General features: G+C 40.6%; 1 protein-coding gene across 4 annotated transcripts; it reads right to left on the bottom strand.

Moving 5' to 3' along the window:
• Positions 1-4,129: 4,129 nt before the first annotated feature.
• ST3GAL5 (ST3 beta-galactoside alpha-2,3-sialyltransferase 5) lies at positions 4,130-16,765 on the bottom strand. Of its 4 annotated transcripts, none has more exons than XM_026847161.1 (6): positions 16,641-16,765; positions 14,748-14,862; positions 12,029-12,372; positions 10,416-10,602; positions 6,838-6,996; positions 4,130-5,594 (listed from the first exon to the last, which is right to left on the bottom strand). In XM_026847161.1, the coding sequence occupies exons 1-6, from the start codon at positions 16,676-16,678 to the stop codon at positions 5,331-5,333; spliced, it is 1,107 nt and encodes a 368-aa protein (XP_026702962.1). In that variant the 5' UTR covers positions 16,679-16,765; the 3' UTR covers positions 4,130-5,330. The 4 variants fall into 4 exon arrangements, with proteins under 4 accessions (XP_026702962.1, XP_026702960.1, XP_026702961.1 ...); XM_026847159.1 differs by having other exon boundaries at positions 16,651-16,760; XM_026847160.1 differs by having other exon boundaries at positions 14,754-14,862; positions 16,651-16,760.
• Between the last annotated feature and the right edge of the window lie 2,881 nt (positions 16,766-19,646).

The following is a 19,646-nucleotide window of genomic DNA, read 5'->3' as shown; positions in this document are numbered from 1 at the left end:
AAACAAGTTGGTTTTGGCCTGAGCACAAGAGAGGCAGGCTGTGAAAACAAATGACCAGGCAGATGACCCCAAAGGGAGGTAAACCACCTACATTCAGCCCCACTCAACCCTCCAAGAATGAGCAGCTCTAATTTCAGTTCACAGGCTGGAAAATGCAAGTGTTAACAGGTATGAGAATTTCAATGAAGATTCAATAACAGGTGGGTTTTTTTAATTAAACCACAAAGAGGTGATGCACAAGTGCTTGGGCAAGAAGGGTAAATCACCTGGAACAGGCAGGTAGCTGAAGAGATTAATGAAATCTATGGGCCCTGCCTCTCCACTCCCCTGCCTGAAAAACCAGTCCTGGTAATTCTTAGTATTGCATATCAATATATCAGAAATAACATGTGTCAGCAATAGCGTGGCCAGCAGGGACAAGGAAGGGATCTGACCCCTGGGCTCGGCACTGGTGAGGCCGCACCTCAATTCCTGTGTTCAGTTTTGGGCCCCTCACTACAAAAAGGCCATTGAATGACTCGAGCGTGGCCAGAGAAGGGCAACGGAGCTGGTGCAGGGTCTGGAGCACAGGTCTGCTGGGGAGCGGCTGAGGGAACTGGGGGGGTTTAGTCTGGAGAAGAGGAGGCTGAGGGGAGACCTCATCACCCTCTACAGCTCCCTGAAATGAGGGTGCAGAGAGCTGGGGATGAGTCTCTTTAACCAAGTAACAAGCAACAGGACAAGAGGGAATGGCCTCAAGTTGCACCAGGGAAGCTTTAGACTGGCTCTTAGGAAGCATTTCTTTCCAGAAGGGGTTGTTGGGCATTGGAATGGGCTGCCCAGGGAGGTGGTGGAGTCCCCATCCCTGGAGGGGTTTAAGAGTCAGGTTGATCCAGCACTGAGGGATCTGGTGGAGCTGGAAACTGCCAGTGCTACGTTAACGGTTGGACTAGATGATCTTCAAGGTCTTTGCCAACCTAGATGATTGTATGCTAATATCAAACACAGAAATTGTCATAGCACAGTTGATTTAACACTGGCCTCCTACCTTGACCACCAGAGTTGCCACCAATGGTGTCATGACCTTGCAAGAGTCAGTCATATGTGATAAAGTCAACTCTAGCTCGTAAAGAACACATACCAGTTCCTGACCAAAAGATCCTTTGTTATGCTTCAAGGCAGGCATCTTATTGTATTCTTTTTAATTAAAAACAGTCTTGTTCCATTAGCACACAAGTGCAATAAGCTTTACACAGAGAGGAGCAAGGAATAAAGGTAGAATTTGAGCAAAATGATTCCCACACAGCAATGTACAGGTCTGTAACCTGTGATACACAGACCAGCACAGAGCTACAAGCCACTGTGGCTCCTTCCCAGGAACAGTGGGGAGGATTACAAACATATGAAAAATGAGAAGTTTTGGTCAGACAGTAAGAGCGCTCATCTTGCGACATACACCCTCTTCCTAGGCAACGGAAATTTCAGAGGGCAAGATCCAGATGCTGCTAAAATCAAGTATTTGTGTAAAACCTTGCTGCTGGCAGGCTGGAGGAAGGAAGCCAGGGCATTGCAACTGTGCTAGTCAAACTGAGGTGCATGAGCCCTTCCTTCTTCCTCCCTTGGGTGACAGGCAAAGAGATCACACTCACACTACACAGCTGCCACCTCTGATTCCCTCCCATCTCCTGCTGGAACTCCAACAGCAGCACGAGACCTGAAGCTATGGGCACACCCCCATCCGCTGGGGAGGATGAACTGCTCTTCAGTCCCTTATCAGCATCTCAACAACCCTACAAGCTCAATATCCAGTGCTGATGGCAAGTGGTCACAGGCAGCAACCATCTTTTTCAGTGCTTTCCCGCTGCAGTCAAGAGGTTCTGCGTGTCTCCTCACACAACCATGGCACGTGTTCGCAGTGGTATAACAAACAAATCGTAACCTTACCTGTGGTACTTATCCAAGGCAACATCAGTTTGTCTCCAGCTGGGTGCAGGACTCCTACAAACACTTGAAAAACAGCACCATAAATTCCCACTTAGCAATTGAAAGTTCCCATTTGTTTAAACAAATCGGATCTAGCCAAAGTAAGTATGCTGTTCATCTCTTTTGCCATTCCCTAAGTGGCCATACAAATCTGAACATACTGAAAGAATAAACAAAGCTTCACAAATTATCTAAACCTTCTGAACAGTTTCAGAATTGTTTAGTCCTCATAGAATTTCTACTTATCTCACCCAAAAGACTAAAAGCACAGCACATAATGCAAGTACTTAAGCACCACTCTAAATTCAAGGGAGGGCAGAGCTGAAGCTGTGCTCCCTGCACAGGAACCATGAAAAAAATTCAGCAGCAGAACAGGTCAGAGACATAACTGTGATAGCTCCTATGCAGAGAGCAGTTACAAAGAGAAATTCCAATGTGGAACACAATGGCTTTATCACATCTCCCAGATTCTTTGTTGACTTTTTAAACAAACACCGTTATGGCCTATCTACAAGGGATTATGCAGAATCTTTGCAAAACATAAGATCTGGGACACAGCAACTGAGACACACACAGCTTCTGTCTTTATCTGACCTCCTGCAAGACTGAAGCACAGATCAGAATGTGCAGGCTGCCTCCACCACTGAAGGACACATACCCTTCAATTTAAGGCCAATGCTATATCCCAGTCTGAAATATTCTCATCCACATTAACTTCAAATTCCTGGAAGCCTACGATATGGTCAGTGTTGAGATGGATTCTCCTTTCCAGGCACCAGAGATATAACTCCACTGACAGGTATTAAAAAGGAATAAATGAAAGGAAAAAAGTTATCAGCAGCCGCTACCTCCCCTCTTCTTGAGTGCCCCAGATTGTATCAAGACTTTCAATTGGACCAGTAAGACATGTAAAATCCTTAACAAAGGAGGCAGAACAAGTTGTAAAATGCAAGACAAATAAATATGTAAGTAAAAGTGGTTTCATCAGTTTATTGCTTTTTGCAACCTGAACTTTGCTGCCGCTTCACGGATGGTCGAGTCTGTGCAGGCGTATTCAATGCAGTATACACTACCACGGAGAACAGTGTTTTATCACAAGCCATAAAAGTGGTGGGAAAACAATCTAATTCTATATCAACATAATTTGAGAATTTGACAGTAAATACAGCATCTTCAAAAAGCTACTGGCATTTAAGAATAATCAGTTGATTAATGTAAGTTACTGAATAAAGCAAACTGGTGAGGGACCAAGTGCTCCGACAAACGTATTTTTGGTGTATTCAGGATGTCTTCCCAACACACACATTCTGAAATCTTCCAAAATTTCACTAATAGCAAATGAAATTAAGGTACTTTGCTTCCAGTTTAAAATCGAGGAGAAAATAATTAGTGCATTTTAATATATTAACTAAAAGATTATCTGTATAAAACTCTTTACACATGAAATATTTTTAAATTAAACAATATAATTATTATACTTACAAGAAAAACAGACTAGAAATTTATTGCTAGTACAAAAATTAATGTGTTTCACAGAGAAGTTAGATTAATATTATTGCTATAAACACAAACAGTGCCAGAGACAAGAACCTGATTTTCAAATTTGCTCACCATCCACAACAGGTTTTAAAGGACATGTAGGTACATAGGACTTAGGAAAGATGAGCTCTACAACTTTCTTCAGAGTTATGTTTTATGATCTGATGTCATTTTATTGCCTTTTAGTATAACGGCAAGAATCAGAATCAGTCCGATGCTCCTGCGTTCTAACATTATCATTCATTAGATCTTCTCTCCATTAAAAAAAAACAACAAACCACCCTAAGCTTGCTTTCCCACATTAGTATTTTAGTATTTTAACATTTTAAAACTACAGCTACATTCATATCTTTGCCCACGATTAAAAAAGAAGTGGAAATGTTCACCATGTGGAGAGTCCATGACTATGAACAATTCTAGGTCACCCTTTGATCAATTTGCTCACAAGCTTTCGTTCCCAAAGAAAGCATTTTTCACATAGATTAGCAACACTACTCAGTGCAAACACAGTCATACCTACTACTCTACTAGTAACAAAATGAAAATGAACATCAAAACCTGCTTACAGATCTGCACAGTCCAGTTTCTTTGCAATGCACTGATTTCCAGTCACAAGAACATATCTACAGCTTTTTTTTTTTTTTGTAAGTATACTGTTTTCAGCAGTTATCTAGCTTGCTACTAGATCATACTACTTTCTCAAAGTTACTTTCTTCTTAACTTATACACACTCAATTAATTGTTGACTTCAAAGCTGATCCAGGAAAAGCAACAACTCTACCTCTCCCTTCAATTAAATAGTTAACACTAGAGTTCATAAGGGTTATCATCATTGTAAACTATTAAGGTTATGATATCCATAATTCATTACTTAAGGATCATAAAGTAAACCAATGGAAATTTTAACCTAGTCATAGATTCTATTATTGCTAAATGGAAGATTCATATAAACTAGTGTTTTATAGAACCAGCAATTCTCAAGTCACTCAAAAAAAAAAAAAAAAAAAAATGACTACTTTAATCGGGGTAGCTGAACTCTGCTGCAAGTCAGCTAGTTAGAAACATTTATCTGGGTATTAAGAAATGGAAATGACAAATGATCTGGTTCAGGTGAAAGCCTCCTACTGGCTACATCTTTTTATAGTGTGCCCTGGGCCCAAACATGCCTCATGAAAAAGCAGGATTCTAACCCAGTACATTAATGCATCAATGATTTTAATATCAATCACTAATGCCAAAGTACTTACTATTCAGTTGTTGCCACAACAGTTCCTTCTCCTTCACCTCCACTCCCATGTTCCTCCTCCAACCCCAAAAAAATATTAGCACAAAACCAAAAGAATATAAATATTTGAGGAGGAAACACAACACTCAGGTTGCAAGAAATTAAATACTTGAGAAGCATATGTCTTTCTTTTCATGGCATGCATGAAAAGGAACCATACACCAAAAACTGGATCAACAAAGACAGCAGTTCTGTTGAAAAATAACTCTTGTATGCTGTTAGACAACTCAGGCTAGCGTTGTGCGTACCATCCACATCTGAAAACAAAACCTCTGCTTTTCTTCGGACAACTTAAAACATTAAATATTTTAAATGGATCTCTTTCAACTCCAAGTTGTATTTACATAGTTATTCAAAAATGTGCAAAGTAGAATGTGACATCAAAATAAATTTCAAAGTCCAACAAATTGAACTTGACATTAAAAAAGGCAGCAGAGATTCCATGTCCATTTTACACTTTAAAGAACTACTTAAGACAGTGAAAAGGTTGTTCGAGCTGAACTCTGGAAATTTAACAAATCCAAACCATGATTCACTTCAATCACTAGCTGTCTTTGCCACAGAATTCACAAAGTATCCCACCAGTGAGGTCTTTGACAACTTTTTCTTTGATCAGTTTTTGCAGGAATTTTGTTTCGCTTGTCACATTGTGCATAGTTTGTCCATTCATGGCAGCCATGCAGAGGTTGTTGTAATAGTGCAAAGGTGTGCTGGGCTGATCGAGGTCATATCCAAATCCTGCTAAGCTCACTTCATCACATAAATGTGTGGCCAGAACAACAGCTGTGACCCCAATTGTAGGTACATTCTAAAAAGAGGGGAAAAAATGAAGCCTGCTGAATTCAAACATATTCTTCTTTGCCAGTTTTTACAAACACTTTACAAAATTCAATGGCTCCTCAGTTAAAACTGAAATAAATTAAACAATTAAGACTAAAATCACATACAATTAAAAATCAATTAAATGATCAAGTAAAACTAAAAACTTCAGGGCCATATACTAATACAACTTGAGTATTTGCCTTTAAGACTTTTGGTTGTCAACACAATTTTTTTTCTGTGAAAGCAAGATGCCCTATTACTAGGTAGTTAATCTACAAGTCAACTCTTGCTCCACTCAAACAACTCCTGACATGCAGTTACACCTGACACTTCTTGATCTACACTTACTTCTGTCTTGAGCAAGAGGCTCTCTTAACAGTACTCTTCAGAATATGACTTTTCACTGAACAACCTGTGAAGAAGGCAAATATACTACGATACAACCAAAAGATATATAGCTTGGTACGTTACATTACTTTGATAAATAAATGTGAGAAGATCCTTCAAACATTTGTGCAATAACGCTACCATTAAACGCTTTCACACAAAAGATGGTTATTCAGTACTTTTCATAGTTAAAGAGAACTAGTGATATCCTATTTCTCAAACAAATGATTTAAATAACAAATGGGCAGTGTCTACCTAAACTGAGCAATTCACCACTCCATGCTATTGCTGGAGCAAAGGACAGAGAGAGGATATACCCTTCAGCTGCTATTGAGCACACTGGCATGCACAGCAATTCCAACAGTTGGAAGGTTGGTTACACTGGCCTGGTTTCCACACTCTCCGCTTTCCCTGCGGTCAGAGACACATCTGCCTGTAGCTGATTGCTGGTTTGACTTAACAGGGCTGCTCTTAACACACTTAACATACATGTTTTGAATATTTAACACCAGTCACAACAACATGTCAGTGAACACACTGTACTGGAATAAACTGATGTCTGACTGCATCCGAATGCTTTGTAAAACAGGCCACGTCATGTCAGCATGCAAAGGCATAATAAATACCTCATCTAAAAAGGTGAACTGAAATCCTACTTTGATTTTAGACAAGAAAATACCAGAGTCTTTTGAGAGTACATTAATTTCCCTATTACTTGAGACCAGCTTGAAACTGCACAGAGAAACTATATTAAAGGAAGAGCCCAAAACTTGTTTCAGTTTCTTGTTTCTTATTTTACTTTGTATTTTATAGTCTCCTTCTCCCAAAAGGAAACGTCTTACCTTATCCCAACCCCAGAATTTTGATCGAGGTTCAGGGAACTGTAAAATGTCCAAAGCTGTCTCTTTAATGACAACTGGATTCAGAATCCGAAACTGCTTTGATGTAAAAGGAATTTTCTCAGCAACCTCCTTCCAAAAGAAGAGTCGCACCCACAGAGGCTAAGAAGAAGAAAAAAAAAAAGTTCAGCAAAGGGAAATTCCAAGATTGCAAAGTGTATGGTGGATACAGTATACAAATTATAGAATTCATGAGTGATTCTGAGCAAGTCAGGAAATAGTTTATAGCTAAGGTGGTTCAGGAATAGCAGTGCACAGTTCAAGCAACTGACCCAAAAGAGGAAAAACTTTCTAAGTATTTGGAATCTCAGGGAGGACAGCAGAGGGAAAAGTTGTTTATTCTGAATATTTGACTGCACTCTATTTAATCCATCAACATATCCACCAAAACCTCCAGGTTCTTTGGACCCTCCCCAGCACAACTGAGCAGGAAGCAACATTTAAAGCAACGGGGAAAGGAAACCACAGTTTTCCATGAACATTAACCAGGCATTCTGAAGCAAGCAGTGGATTTAAAACAATTTTGCTCAGGCTTTGAAGTGAACAGCTGTTGTTTCACAGCATCCACCTCGTGATAAATGTAACACTTCACACAAGGATTTACACAAGACTCAGCCAGCTAGGTTCTGATCTCGCACCACTTGCAGTCAATTAGATGCATGCTAATGGAAAAAAACAATACTACATCAGGCTCATTTTACAAGTCTTTCCATATAATGGGTAACACTAAACAAATGATAAAACTGACACAGCTGCAACACAGACCTATATTTTTTAAACAGGCTTTAAGGTAGAACTCTACAGCAACTTAAATGGATCAGATCTAGGTTGCTATGGTTCCATCTTCCCACCTGTGCTCTGAATCAGTTTACTGAAGTGCCAATGCCTGCACAGAGAGCTGATCCAACTGAAAGCCTAGTATTGAAAAGGAGAAGTATGTTTTCAGTTCACAGAATCACAGAGGGGCTGAGGTTGGAAGGCACCTCTGGAGGTCAAGTGATCCAACAACGCTGCTCAAGCAGGGCCACCCAGAAACAGTTGCCCAGGACTGTGCCTAGATGGCTTCTAAACGTCTCCAAGGATGGAGACTCCACAATCTCCCTAGGCAACCTGTGCCAGTGCTCAGTCACTCTCACAATCTAAAAGCGTTTCCTGACATTCAGATGGACCCTCTTGTGTTCCAGTTTGTGCCCATTGACCCTGATCCTGTCACTGGACACCACTGAAGAGAACCCAGCTCCATTCTCTTTGTAACCTCCCCTCAGGTATTTATGTTCTGGAGCAATGGGCTGAGCCCAGCTGTGTGAGTTTCACTGAGGGCAAATGCTGGGGGCTGCCCTTGGGCCACAACCCCCAGCAGCACTACAGGCTTGGGGAGGAGTGGCTGGAGAGCTGCCAGTCAGAGAGGGACCTGGAGGGTGATTGACAGCCAGCTGAATGGGAGCCAGCAGTGTGCCCAGGGGGCCAAGAAGGCCAATGGCATCCTGGCTTGTGTCAGCACTAGCGTGGCCAGCAGCGACAGGGAAGGGATCTGACCCTGGGCTCGGCACTGGTGAGGCCGCACCTCAATTCCTGTGTTCAGTTTTGGGCCCCTCACTACAAAAAGGACATTGAATGACTCGAGCGTGGCCAGAGAAGGGCAACGGAGCTGGGGCAGGGTCTGGAGCACAGGTCTGCTGGGGAGCGGCTGAGGGAACTGGGGGGGTTTAGTCTGGAGAATAGGATGCTGAGGGGAGACCTCATCACCCTCTACAGCTCCCTGGAAGGAGGGTGCAGAGAGGGGGGGATGAGTCTCTTTAACCAAGTAACAAGCGACAGGACAAGAGGGAATGGCCTCAAGTTGCGCCAGGGAAGCTTTAGACTGGATATTAGGAAGCATTTCTTTCCAGAAGGGGTTGTTGGGCATTGGAATGGGCTGCCCAGGGAGGTGGTGGAGTCCCCATCCCTGGAGGGGTTTAAGAGTCGGGTTGACCCAGCACTGAGGGATCTGGTGGAGTTGGGAACTATCAATGTTGGGTTGATGGTTGGACTGGATGATCTTCAAGGTATTTTCCAACCTAGACAATTCTGTGATTCTTTAATAAGTTGTGCCCCTAATCATTCTCTTCTCTAGGCTAAGCAGTCCCATCTCTCTCAGCCTTTCTTCATAGGAGAGGTGCTCCAGTCCCTTGTCTTTGGTGGACACTCTCCAGTATGCCCATTCCCAGATCAGTTCCCAAAACTGTCTCTCTTCACCAGCAAAAACAGAAGGGGAGGACAAGCAGATCTGCTCCTAAGCCAAACACAACACGAGGTACCCTTTTCATAAAGCATATACTTCAGTCTTGTAACTCACTGTAGAGAATGTTGCAGATGCCAAAAACCAAACACTCTTTCAATCTCCCTCCCAACAAATTTTAATACAGAAAGCTCTCCTTGTACTAATCATTCTTCAAAACCAAACTGTAAAACATGAAATAGCCAGACAGCTTGTAAAACAAGTAAGTTAGGGATTCAACTGAAGCTAGAAAGCTGCTGCTCATCAAAATTAGCACACTGCTGGAGGGAAGGTAATAGACCAACACTGTCTTGCCCCTGGTAAGAAAAAAATAAAGGAGCAGAAGTTCTTAAATTTGCACAAGTCTATGCGTTCAGAAAAGTATCCCCTCTACAAAACATACTCAGATTACTCAAAACAAGGCAATATCCCTACACACACATTCTCTGGACTAAAGTAGTAGTAGGCAACAGTAATGGTCAATATTAAACAGATCTTCCATCTGCTCTCATGTTGTAAAAATCACAGAATTAAGAAAGAAACTTGGAGTACCTAAACTAGTATCTATCAGACTGTTAAAAAAAACCCCAAACCTTAACAGGCTTTCTTCTAAATCTCAGTAATTTAGAGCACTTGTTTTCAGTCTGTGATCAGAAATACCTAGCTACTGGTTTTCAACTTGCAGAAATCATCTGCCTGCAAATTGAAAGAGGTGAAAACCACCAATTTAAAAGAGCTTGGGAAGATTAAACCCTTCTAGCAGTTCCTTAGGAATCTCTGCATTTCTTGAAATATTTGGTGAGAAATAAATAACATCTTAATCTTAGAACCACAAATGAACTAACAACCACGATGCTTCAATTAGAGATTAACTTCATGTATGCCTATTGTAGCAGCACAGACTTTGGCTGTTAAAAAGATGGACTGACATCCAGAAATCTCATTTCTATTTCAGGCTCTGCAGACTTGAACAAGTTACTTAAACCTAGCGTGAAATGAATTCCACTTTAATAAACCTTCAGTGTCATGTAGCTTGGTGCAAACCACCAATATCTGCAGAAAAAGAAGAAGTGTTACTGTCAGCACGGGGCTTCAACATGAATGCTGGTACCAACTGTAACTAGGAGACAGAGCTAAAAAAAACCCCACAAAGTTACATAAAAGATCCTTGATATAATAAAACAGTAAGTAATGGATTAGTCAGCTTCTTAAGCATAAAAAAACCCCACAAAACACAGGTGCATAACACTGTCACATTACATACCAAGGTTTCATTTTTTATCATTGCTTGAAGCCAGTTGAAATCAACACTTTTAAACAAAACAGCTACAAACAAGCTAGCAGGAGGATACTCATGTTCAGAAAGCGGGGCTCCTTCTGGGTAAGTCATCCGTATAGTAGTTTTGTTACCAACGTGATCTGCGTATCCTTGAACTGGTGCATCATTTAACCTTAAAAAAAAACAAACCACCAAATCATCACAATGGAGAGAAACTGTATTTAATAAGCATGTGTTATGCATATTATACAATCTCATTAAAACATTAGATGCTAAGCAAAGAACTTGTATTTGGCCCACAGACTTTTAACAAAGCTGAGTACAACATTTTCTCAGTATCTCCATGTTCTTCACCTCACACATTCATCCGTCCCTTATCTTTGAGAGGAAGCCAATTCTACTCCTAGATTAACTGGCACGGGTGCAAAACTTCAAAAAGAAAAGCTTGAATAGAAAAGTAGCTTAAAACAGCATGGCAGAATTTCATATTCACTGCCTTGTGCCTCAGAGAGGCTTAATAGAAGAGAAAGAAAACACAAAGGAAGTTGCCTCTTTATCTATGTGCACACCCCCCACACGAGTATTACACACAGAAAGGCATTAAAATTATCTCTTTAATGCAATGTAATGCATCCTGTGAGTTTACATCATTCTAGTTCACCCAAAATTTCAGATGCTAGCACACTGCTGACAAGAACAGCATCACCCAACCCTTCTCAGTTCTGCAAAACAGTGTTAAGTCCCATAAACTCTTCCGTATCAACTGAAAAATCACCTTTAAGCTGACATCCCAAATTTCAGAGAACAGTTAATGCAAATTCTCTTCCTCTCCAAATACCAACACGTTTCTTTACCTTTATATAAGAGCTATTGACTCACTGAATCAAGGTTGGTTTTTTTTTGTTGTTTTGTTTTGTGGTTTTTTTTTTTTTTAAGAGAAGCAAGTCTCAGTTTACAAAGCAACCTGGGAAAATGTTTGTATTAAATTTACATGATTCACAACACAAAGAAGGAGAGCTAAAATAGTAATGTTCGGAAGGCACGAATACAGAGCATGTATTCATTTAATTCAGACATTAGAAAGTATGGGTAATCACAGAAAGCATGCACCGGTCTTGTAAAGATAAGGAAAGATAAGCATGCTATACACTGTGTATGCAAACTGTAAACTGAAACACCAATTAAATTTTATTATGTTTGAAGTTGCTGTTATAAAAAAACCACTTCAAACAAGCATCCCAACTAACCAAGTAGAAAAAGGCAGAGATGAGTACTAAAGCCTACCTCCGAAAGCTTAAACATATTAATGTATAAAACCAGGATTGTCTACTTGTCTGATTTCACAGGTTTCAATCTCATTTCTGCCCATGTTTTTTGTGCCTGAAGTCAACTAATAATTATATTGAATTCCTGTCTTGTGAGCATGACAATTTATTTTGCTCCCAAGATTTCAAATTCTATCAAGTCACAAGTACACTTCTCAACAGCACTTTTAGAAAGTCTCATAAGTTGCATAAATATTGGTGATGCCTTCCCCTTAAAAAATAAAGCAGGCTCAAAGTTGATGTAGTTGGAATCCTTAAATGGTAAATATGTACCTTATAACAATATCAAACCGATTCAGTAAGTGACCCAGCTCTGATCCATGAAGAATTCCGCCACTGCCAACAACAACACAACGCTTACAGTGTTTTGACTTCAAATCTTCTGGTAAATCATGCTCAGGTAAGAGTTCAAGGAGATTTTTAAGCTTATCAAAGAACTTGTGAAATCCAAAAGGAGGTTCATATTTAAATAAAGCTTCATCTTCATTTATATTTTTTCTCACAAAGGGAGATATGTCCATGCTATATTTCTCCACAAATAACTTCCTCATTTCTTTCTTCACATAAGAAGGTCGGCACTGTTCCTCCAATGCAGCACTGGCATACTGTTGTGCTCTCTAAAACAAAACACGATGTCAGTTGGCAAAGCCAGCTTCAGGAACATACGAAGACCTCTCAATGCAACCTACCAGCTGACCACCAGCAATTTAGCAAACACAGGGGTTTATAAAGAAAGCTTAAACATGGAAATACAAGATATTTTAAAGCATTCACTCAAACACAAATACTAACCAGTGCATGGTGAAAACCTGCAAAGGAATGCCTCTCTACCTAATCACTTAAATCTGGATAGGAGGTTTTCTAAAAAAATCATAGAAAACCAGGTAGAAAGGGACCTCAAGGATCATCTGATCCCACTTTTCTTGGCAAAAGCTCAGTCTAGACAAAATGGCCCAGCTCCCTGTCCAGCTGAATCTTAAAAGTGTCCAATGTTGAGGATTCCACCACTTCCCTGGGGAGATTATTCCAATTGCTGATTGTTCTCTTTGTGAGCAAATTAGGCTAGTAAAAGTGATAAGTTAAAATGAGCAGTTTGAGAACATTTGTACTGTTATTTACAAAAACTGATTAAAAAAAAAATCTAGATGTACTTCTACCCATCTAATTCAGCAGCAAACAAAATCTTACTCCACTGCTCAATTTGTGTCACCTGAGTTCTGTCTGCAGCAGGATTTTACCAGAGACACATTCACTGGGTAAAAGTTCTGTGAAATGCCAGGCTGGACTTGCTTATTAATCAAACTGAAGCAACACTTCTTCTGTAAGTATTGCTAAAGTGGTATTGCTAACGACTAAACCACAACTTTAGAAGGAATGCAGGGCAGGAATGTTTCAGTAGTTATTTCAAAGACTAATCACCAAAATAAAAACTACCATTCCATACTGCATAAAAAGATTAAGCTGTCAGATAAAACTACACACTGATGCATGCAGCTCATTAAAAAAAGAAAAAACCAAACTATTCATGTACATTTTTTAGAAATCTGTAGTGGCAATCCAGTATCTGATGTAAGAAGAAAAATAGCAAAGGTATTATTTTTATCATTTAAAATAAAATCTTTTTGCATATTCTCTTCTCCAATACAACTCTGCTGATCTTTCCTCCACTGTAATTAAAAAAAAACAAGAGCAAACACAGTGGTCAGATAGTCAAGATTCAAATCTAACTCAGTTCTCCTTTTGTACATTAAGGAAAGTGGTATGTGGGTGCACAAGAATGGAAGTTGTGTTGGCCTTCCCCCCCCCCCGTTACAAAGATCTCTGCAAGTTTGGGTGTAAACACCACACTTCGTCCTGGGCAAAGCATAACTGAGCAACTTCATGCTGTACTTTGCAAGAAGAGTCAATGCATCTTTGGAAGAGCCTCATTTTTAAGGCTGACAGTTGTGCATGCTACCAGTAAAAAATGATGCCAATCACTTGACAACTGCCCCAAATGGTTTGCAACCAGCTACTACCTAACTAGACAAAGAGCAATGCTATTTTAAATCTTGCATCTAACACAAACAAAATGAATCACGAGACAGCAATAAACACAGCCCATGCAGTCTTTTAGGTTTGCCTGGCTTAAGGCATTTGTTGTCTCAAAGTAAGACTATGTTACTGAGAAAAAGTCAAATGAGAACAAAGGTGGAGGCAACAGAGGCTAAGAAGGGGAAAAACATGCACCAAAGAAGGTGGGAGGTGGGGGAGGATGCACATACAGTAGTGTTAAGATGAGACTATCTTAAATCCGGGCTTTTGCTCTAAGTTGTGTCCCAGCGTTGAGACATTCAAAGACAGAAACATAACTCTAAGCCAAGGTAAGTACTGCTATAAAGAGTGCACAGCCTAAGTAGCAAAAGGTAGAGAAGTGTCATCAGAAATTAAGAGAAAGCTTTATTAGCACCTTAAAAGCCATGTGCAAAACTGTACTTGAAGTAGCTGCTACCTTAAACAAATACATGAACCAAGAGCAGCACTCCTGCACATTTGCCTTGTAACTCCAAAACCATTTCAGCAACTACAAGGCAAAGCAGGCTGGGGAACTGGCTTAGGTAATAATAAACCTTTGGTTTAATGGGTTGGGCTTGGGGCTTTTTTTAATGTTACTTTTTAGTTGCATCAGTTTTCTGATCATCTGTGCCATATGCACTGACACAACAGAATGATGACATGTCCATTTCAAATGTTACAATATTCACTGTCTCTTACAACAGACAACAGTCACAGCTATCTCATTTCATCCCTAAAAATCCAGTTTTTCTACGCATGTCTGTTGTTACTCCACAGGAACAAAACCTAGAAGTTCTACAGCATGAAACAAAGCAATATATATTTTCCTTCACAGGACAACTTCAGCATTCTAGTTCTTTGTTAGAGATCCTTATAACCCTTAGATTGTCAGTTAACTTTTTTTTAGGCCAAGGAAAAAAAAACAAAAAATACCAACCCTTACACGATCGAGATCCACATATGGCGTTTTTGTTCTGTCACATTCTCCAGGGCCAAAATGCAATTTGAGGATATAAAAGAAGCACCCTGCAACCACAAACAGTGCAAAACATCTAAAAACAAACAGGAGGGTGTAGGGGTAGGAGAGAGGAGAAAAAAAAAAATAAAAATCTTTTTTTCCAGCAATCCATCAACTGTTAAATGAGTATTTTTAAACAAATTTGAGCGAGTTGAAGAATTTCAGGTGAATACTTGCATTTGATTCAAACCAAGAAAAACTATAGCTTTGTTCACTGCAAGTCTTTCACAACTCTTCAGAGCTATCTGCAGGGAAGTACAAACATACATAGATGCTTTGATAAAGAAAGTGCTTTATATTGACACTGATATATGCAGTTCCATGCCTGCATCATATACTTCAAATGCATCTCATGGGTCAAACAGCTTTCCTTGCATAAAAAAAAAAAAAAAAAAAATCAAGAGTGACTTTTGTTTTCCTACTTCAAAGGACTACTCTATATTGAAATATGTATTTTCATGCAAGTTATATATTTAAAAAAGGATGGAACATAAAATTGCAAGATTTGGGGCGAATAGCCACCACTCACAAACTAAACTTTCAACTCACTCGCAGGCCAGAATGCTCAGGTGTATATTAAGAAGCCTAATTTAGTTATTTACACCCCCAAAACATGTGGGAGGAAAAACCCTACTAACTTTAAACTGAGTAATACAGACTATACATATTTTTTTATCAACTCATTTCTCATTCTTAAGGAATCTCACTGTTGATCTCTAAATATTCGCTTGTCTCATTTCATGTATAGATTGGTCTGCAAAAACTACATCATTATTTGGTTAGAGTTGTGGTTGTTGCTAAAGTATGTAGCTGAGCTTTATTATTGACCTTCATTTCTTACGGTTTCCTAAGGACTGAACATTTGTTCAAATGTCTTAAAAAAAAAAAAATATATACAACTACTAAGCATTCAGTGCTTCTTGAAATTCTTTCAGATTAAGTTAATACAGGTTTCTATTAAAAAAAAAAAGCTCGCACCCTACAGACTAATAGATGCAATCTTGGCACTTAATTTTCAATATATGTTGCAAACAAGGTGACCACTGGAAGAACAGCACTGTTCTCACATCTGATTTAACTAAATTCAATTTTGCATTGATAGGAGGTTATTAACATGTTAGGCTGCAACCCTTGGAAATCAGCTGACTGGCAGAAAACAGGGGATTCACAGCAGATGAATGAGGCTGGTTTATCAAGTAACTATAGATTTAGCTGGAGCTGCACCATTCAGGTGCTCAAAACACTAGTGGATATAAGTTTGTCTTTGTGTTTTTTAAGCTTTAAAACCTAAAAATTCATGTGCAGAGAAGTATCACAGTAGTTAACCTTTTTGGTTTAAAATATGGTGCTGGATATACACTAGCACACATTCATTAATTCTGATGCGATGGATGTCAAATTATAAACAATGGAGTAAGACTTTGTGATATACATTCCAAAAGTCTTCATACACAAATTAACTATGAGGGGACACCTCCCCAAAACACCCACTAACCATCCACTGCCCTTTGATTTCTGCAATTATCAGACTGTACAAAAGCCTTGACATTGTTATTTACCTGGATACAAAAAAGATTGACAATAACTCGTAAGCAATGTACTGGGATCTCACATTGGCTTGGGAAAATGGGTACTACTGTGAAAGCCTAGGATCCTCACAGGTGTTTTAGGTGCCCCAGGATAAGTGGGGTGCCTAACCCTCCATTCAATTCCTGTGGCAATCTCATCCCCTCGATTTTTGCATCATTTTGTAACTGCCCAGGCTAGGAAGAGAGCAACTGGCCTCTATGTTGCTGTGACAATGACACTTACTTGCGAGTACCTTTTAAAAACCAGCTTGGTCTTCTCATCTTCACGTGCAGGCACCTTACACCATTGCACAGGAGGTGAACAATCACTTTTCAGCTTCACAGAGTTATTGTCACTCAGCATTGCTGTAAAAAAGGAAGAATAAAAATTATTTAAACTTTTGCTGGATTGAGAAAAAGTTCATAGGACATCCAATAACTGTTAACTTACTCTGTTTCTCAAAGAAGTTTGTTAATTCTTGGTTATCATGTCAGGAATACTGAATTGGTCCTAACCTCCTTGTGATTAAGAACATACTAATTTCAGATGCACTGCCAGAAGATGATTCTAAAAATATGTACACTCTGCCAGGTATAGGTCTTTGCATTCTTCATAAGTCTGAAGTCAATTGCAATCACATCAATTACTGTCAAACACTATTGTTTGATCTTGGTCAAACACCACTTTGTTTGAGCAGTTATTAGACTCCAGACAGGAAAAAGAAAAAATTAAGATCTACACAGTATTCTCAGGGTATTTAGATTCCCTGAATCAAAATATCCAAGTACTACACTACCCTGCAGGCTTCAAGCATGCTCCCAGCATGCAGAACCTGTACAAACCATCCCATCCTCAAAACTGGAGCCCAAATTTCAAATCAACTCCCTGATATCCCCAAGGTTAAGCAAACCTGTCTCATCATCAGTCTGAATCTACTGCTGACCTCTTCAGAAGCGCCAACAATGTGGTCAGCAACTTCAAGAGCAAGCACCGAAGAGAGTGTGTAGCAAATTTTGCCTGGCATGCAGCAGGACCAGGAGGCTGCCAGCACAAGGGGAGTTTCTGTGCACAGCAGCAGCTCCCCTCCAACAAACACTGTGAACGCAGCAGGAGTGCAGTGTTCCCTCGCAGATGGGCAAGTTGCTGATCATTAGCTAACAAGAAGCAATCTCACTGCTATTGTGTGTAGGCTCCTGCAAATTTCTATCAGTGTGGTTCAATTCCGATTTTGGAAAGAAAACTGGAGGCTGGCACATCAACTTCTCACAGGCTGCTGCCATTAACCAAAGATGTGAGCGAACAAGGAAACACCATGCAAAGCCCACCCATACAAGCCTGCTGGTTTTGCCCTAAAAGGAGAAGGGATCCAGGCAATGGCTTTTCCTGCCCTACCAACCTCTCGAAGCAGCACCCCCTTTGATCAGCCAACCATGGAAGGATACAGCCTGATCCTCCAGAGTGGAGGACTTCAGCCCTACTTGTTCCCTTTGATCTCAGTGCTTAACCCCCTCTCTTAACCTCCCCTTTGCTCTCCACTGCAAAGATGTTCACACTCTTCTGTTCTCTTGCCAAGGGCTCTGTCACAAGAACTTTTAAAAAAAAAGTAAGGCTAAGGGAAGGCTTTTATCTAAGGATGATCTTCCAAAACTCTCTTTTCCACTCCACCGCCTTTCATTTTATATGGTGATATGACCCATTTGAACTAGCCTGTATTGCCACTTCAAAACATTTGGACAAACAACTAATTCTTAAACACCAGGACGAAGGAGCTGTGGAACACGAAGAAGTGTTCCCTCCAAATTTCAAATCCAGCCCACTGAAGTTTCAGTGATATCTAATTCAGAAGATGACTCAAAAATCAGTGTCTTTGCACAGCCATTCGTCATTTCCCAGTAACAAACTTGATATACATGGTAGAAGGTCAAAAGCCACAAATCACTGTGAGACAAGGAGAGAAAAAGATCAACACCATAATCTTAAATCACAGAATCACCTAGGTTGGAAAGGACCCTGGAGATCATCTAGTCCAACCGTTCTCCTAGCACAGTTCCCACCTACAGCAGATCCTTAAGCTCCAAATCAACCCTACTCCTGAACACCTCCAGGGATGGGGACTCCACCACCTCCCTGGGCAGCCCATTCCAACGCCCAACAACACCTTCTGCAAAGAAATGCTTCCTAATACCCAGTCTAAAGCTTCCCTGGTGCAACTTGAGGCCATTCCCTCTTGTCCTGTTGCTTTCTACTAGGCTAAAGAGGCTCAAATCCAGCTCTCTGCAGCTTTCTTTCAGGGAGCTGTAGAGAGAGATGAGGTCTCCCCTCAGCCTCCTCTTCTCCAGACTAAACCCCTCCAGTTCCCCCAGCCGCTCCCCAGCAGACTTGTGCTCCAGACCCTGCCCCAGCTCCGTTGCCCTTCTCTGGCCACGCTCGAGTCATTCAATGGCCTTTTTGTAGTGAGGGGCCCAAAACTGAACACAGGAATCAAGGTGCGGCCTCACCAGCACCAAGATCACTTCCCTGTCCCTGCTGGCCACACTAATCCTGATGCAAGCCAGGATGCCATTGGCCTTCTTGGTCACCTGAGCACACTGCTGGCTCATATTCAGCTGGCTGTCAATCAGTACCCCAGGTCCCTCTGAACGCTCTGAATACTCTGAAGAGCAGACAAGAGTTCAGCGATGCTTTCCATAGTCACCTGCAAGTGATCATAACCCACAAAACAGAGCAAGGAAAAAAAACCCACAATGTTTTTTGCCAGCAGAAAACTTCACTACTTACCTCAAACATAAGTAACCGCTATTATGATACTACCAAGATCCTCAAATTACCCACCTAGCTGTATTTATTAACTGCACAGGCTCTCTAAGCTGTCACACCCATTTGTAGGCCTTTGTCACAAAGCAGCAATACCTTAAACACCTTTTAGCAGATCTGAAAGCACTGTACAAACTGAGGTCAGTGCCTCATTGCCCACTTTCCTTGGAACAGGGTAAACCGAAACCTGAGGGGTGACACCCCAAGGTCCCCCGGAATGCTATCACTTAAGCTGGAAATCAAACTCAGCTCAAGTTTCTCACACAACGTGTCAGGACACAAGACAGCTGGTCACAGGGAACCTATCATCATTTTCTCAGAGCAACACCCCGTCTTTACTGGCTGCATCTATACCACTCAATAAAAGCAGCAATGAGGAACAAAACTGGGTGTTGTCACCACCACCCCTGTCATCCCCATTACAAGTCCATTTTG

The sequence above is a fragment of the Athene cunicularia genome (genome assembly GCF_003259725.1).
Source record: "Athene cunicularia isolate RWA chromosome 4 unlocalized genomic scaffold, athCun1 chr4_part1, whole genome shotgun sequence".
Taxonomy (NCBI): domain Eukaryota; kingdom Metazoa; phylum Chordata; class Aves; order Strigiformes; family Strigidae; genus Athene; species Athene cunicularia.
This window is presented reverse-complemented; position numbering and strand designations above follow the sequence as displayed.

Bases quoted from the DNA above. Each gene is read 5' to 3' on its own strand.
- ST3GAL5 (XM_026847159.1), bottom strand. From the start codon at position 16,760: ATGCTGAGTGACAATAACTCTGTGAAGCTGAAAAGTGATTGTTCACCT. The intron at 14,863-16,650 runs GTACTCGCAAGT...GTTTGTTTTTAG, and splicing joins ACCAAGCTGGTTTTTAAAAG to ATGTTTTGCACTGTTTGTGG. The intron at 12,373-14,747 runs GTTGGTATTTTT...GTTTTGTTTTAG, and splicing joins TGGATCTCGATCGTGTAAGG to AGAGCACAACAGTATGCCAG.